Here is a 2,500-nt window from a genome sequence, read left to right as displayed (position 1 = left end):
CGGTCACCACATCCTTCCGTCTCTGTCCCGGATTCTCAGTCTCTCTCTGACTCACACACTCACACACACACACGCACACACGTGCACGCGCACACGCGCGCACACACACACACACACACATTCACACACACACACACACACACACGCGCGCGCACACGCGCACACGCACACACACACATATTTTGCTGCCAACCAGTTCCTCTTAAGGCAAGCGTTTGGGATATAAATTGTCTGTAGTTCACTTTTCTTTCTTGATCACATGATCTCTCTGGTAGCTGTCTTGATTCAGAAGGTTAGCTGTAGATTTATTGTCCTCTGCAGAATTTGAACACACAATGCAACTCTTGACAACTGAATGGCTGACGAAGTCTGTCATTAATCAGAGACAATAGTTCATCTGTTGCTTGTGTGTAAAACGTCTTCCAGTTTCAGTTTTATCTTGTGACAGGTTATTCATGATTCAGGACAACATTATCTGTGCTGTCTGAGGAACCAGAGGCAAATGCGAGACTCAATGAGACTTATTTTTTTTTAGATGCAATCATTTTAAGTTCATAATGCATTTTTACTAGCCAGCCATATCCGAATAGTTTATGATCTCTTGCCAAATCCATGCTTTTAATGTGCCATTATTTGTATTGTTTCCTGTATGTTTTTTTTTACCTGCATAAACCAAACTTAACTTCTTTATTATTATTTATTCCAGGTGTGTGTGGACAATGTGCTGAAAACCATGAAGGAGAACGCAAATAAAGCGAGCAGCATCCTGCTCACAGCGATCCCACAGATCTGTCAGATGGACTGGGAGAGCACAATAAATGCACATAAAGTGAGTTAAAGCTCTTCCAAATCTAAACGACAGACTTGTTTAAATATGTTTATGTTTTGTATATGACACCTATGCTGAGTGGAAGGCTTTATGTGACGTGATGTTTGTGTTTCAGCTGATGGCACAGTCTTCAGTCATGTTGCCCAAACACTGAAGCCCCTGTCCACAGAGAAGAGTCCAGATGCTGTCTGTGTCTGTCAGCAGCTCACATCTGATCAGTTGTCATTTTCCTTCCATAATAGTGTTTAAAACCGAGTTAGTATTATGCATGGAAGCATGCAGTGCCAGAGGACTGGATCTTTTGATTATCAGATTGTTTTTCAGTGCGTTTTAATACTAACAGAAGTGTTGTTTCACATGAAGTACCATGGATATAAATCGAAATACAAGTATTTTTGATTTGACCACAAATAAAAGTCTGCAGTTTTTCCCTTTGCAGATTGTGTGGGTTATTATTCATCTCGAGTCAGCAGCACATTACTGTTCCAGAGTTTTGTGAAGAACAGATGCATATTTCTTACAAAATCTGGTAAACTTTGGTTGCTTGTCAGAAAAAGGACCAAACAATCCTCCTGCATGTTTCTGTTAGTGTTTTTGCCTCAAGCGATCTGAACAGATCTCTGTGTCGTGTTTCTTTATTAATATTTCTGCTTTTTGCAAAGTCTGATTTCTGATCTAATTCTTTTCTGTTCCTTGAGCTCAGATCAGCTGCATGTTGCCAGTCTCAATCAAAAATTAACAGGTTCTCTTTTATTTAATATGTTTTCACATATTAAAATGAATTGTCTCTATGCAAAATCAAGCTTTAAATACCATATTTTTATTTAGTTTGTTTAGCTGAACTTACCTGTATTTCGAACAGGTTATTTGCAGTAGCAGGATGTTAAAACTGTGTTATAAAAAAGCTTTGCGTAAAAAATGGCATCAATAATAACAACATACTTTACTTTCCGCACGAGATTAATATTTCAGAAGACAGTTTTATGAGTTATAAAGAACAAAAGAGTTTGAAATATAAAGAGTTGCATTTTTCATAAAACTGAACGAAAATAACTTATTCATCAGAGAGAGAGAGAGAGGACTGAGAAATATCAGTAAATCACATATTAATGCTGCGTTGAGCGCAAACTCAGAAACCTTCGTTATATTTTCTCAATTTGACTATTTAGTCTCACCATTCAGCATGCTAAGTTAATATCAAACATTTTGGATATATGTTAAATGATATTTTTGATCTGTTAGCCGTGGGCTGATGCTGTGTGACAGACTGACATTGTCATTAATTCTACAGAAAAAAAAACTCACAAGGAAACTAAAGACACTTAAAATGTTTAATGCATATAAATACACAAACAATATTGCAAACGGATTACAAATATATCCTACACAACGTAAGTGCATTAACTGTTGTGCTTATTCCTTTACTTTTAAAGTATAGCTATAAATCTCTCATAGTAAGTTATAAATATGAAACCAAACAAATGAAAGCGTTTAAAGGCTGTCGAGGAGTTCAGCCACGTCCAGATGTCCAGTGTGTCTGGCCACATCCACGGCTCTCATCCCGCGGTGATCCACTGCGCTGGGATCGGCCTCAAAGCGGAGGAAAAGACGCACTGTGTCGGTGAATCCGGATCTGGCTGCATCGTGTAACGGGGTGCTTCCGGTCCCGGG

At 38.6% G+C, this 2,500-nt stretch overlaps 2 protein-coding genes across 2 annotated transcripts in view; one reads left to right on the top strand and one right to left on the bottom strand.

The window, feature by feature from the left end:
* Positions 1–994, top strand: part of LOC132142148 (S-methyl-5'-thioadenosine phosphorylase-like) — a 7,771-nt gene extending 6,777 nt beyond the window's left edge. The window contains exons 7-8 of the mRNA XM_059551792.1: positions 707–829; positions 945–994. Coding sequence (XP_059407775.1) covers positions 707–829; positions 945–983 — 162 coding nt within the window. The 3' untranslated portion in view covers positions 984–994. The remainder of the gene's footprint in view (positions 1–706; positions 830–944) is intronic.
* Positions 995–2,147: 1,153 nt separating this feature from the next.
* The window catches only part of LOC132142149 (cyclin-dependent kinase 4 inhibitor B-like), a 2,482-nt gene continuing 2,129 nt past the window's right edge, over positions 2,148–2,500 (bottom strand). Inside the window, exon 2 of the mRNA XM_059551793.1 lies at positions 2,148–2,500. This exon is cut by the window's right edge and continues 72 nt beyond it. Coding sequence (XP_059407776.1) covers positions 2,321–2,500 — 180 coding nt within the window. The 3' untranslated portion in view covers positions 2,148–2,320.

This window comes from Carassius carassius, chromosome 6 (genome assembly GCF_963082965.1).
Source record: "Carassius carassius chromosome 6, fCarCar2.1, whole genome shotgun sequence".
NCBI lineage: Eukaryota > Metazoa > Chordata > Actinopteri > Cypriniformes > Cyprinidae > Carassius > Carassius carassius.
Note: the sequence above shows the minus strand (reverse complement) of the source record. Positions and strands in the feature narration are given on the sequence as shown.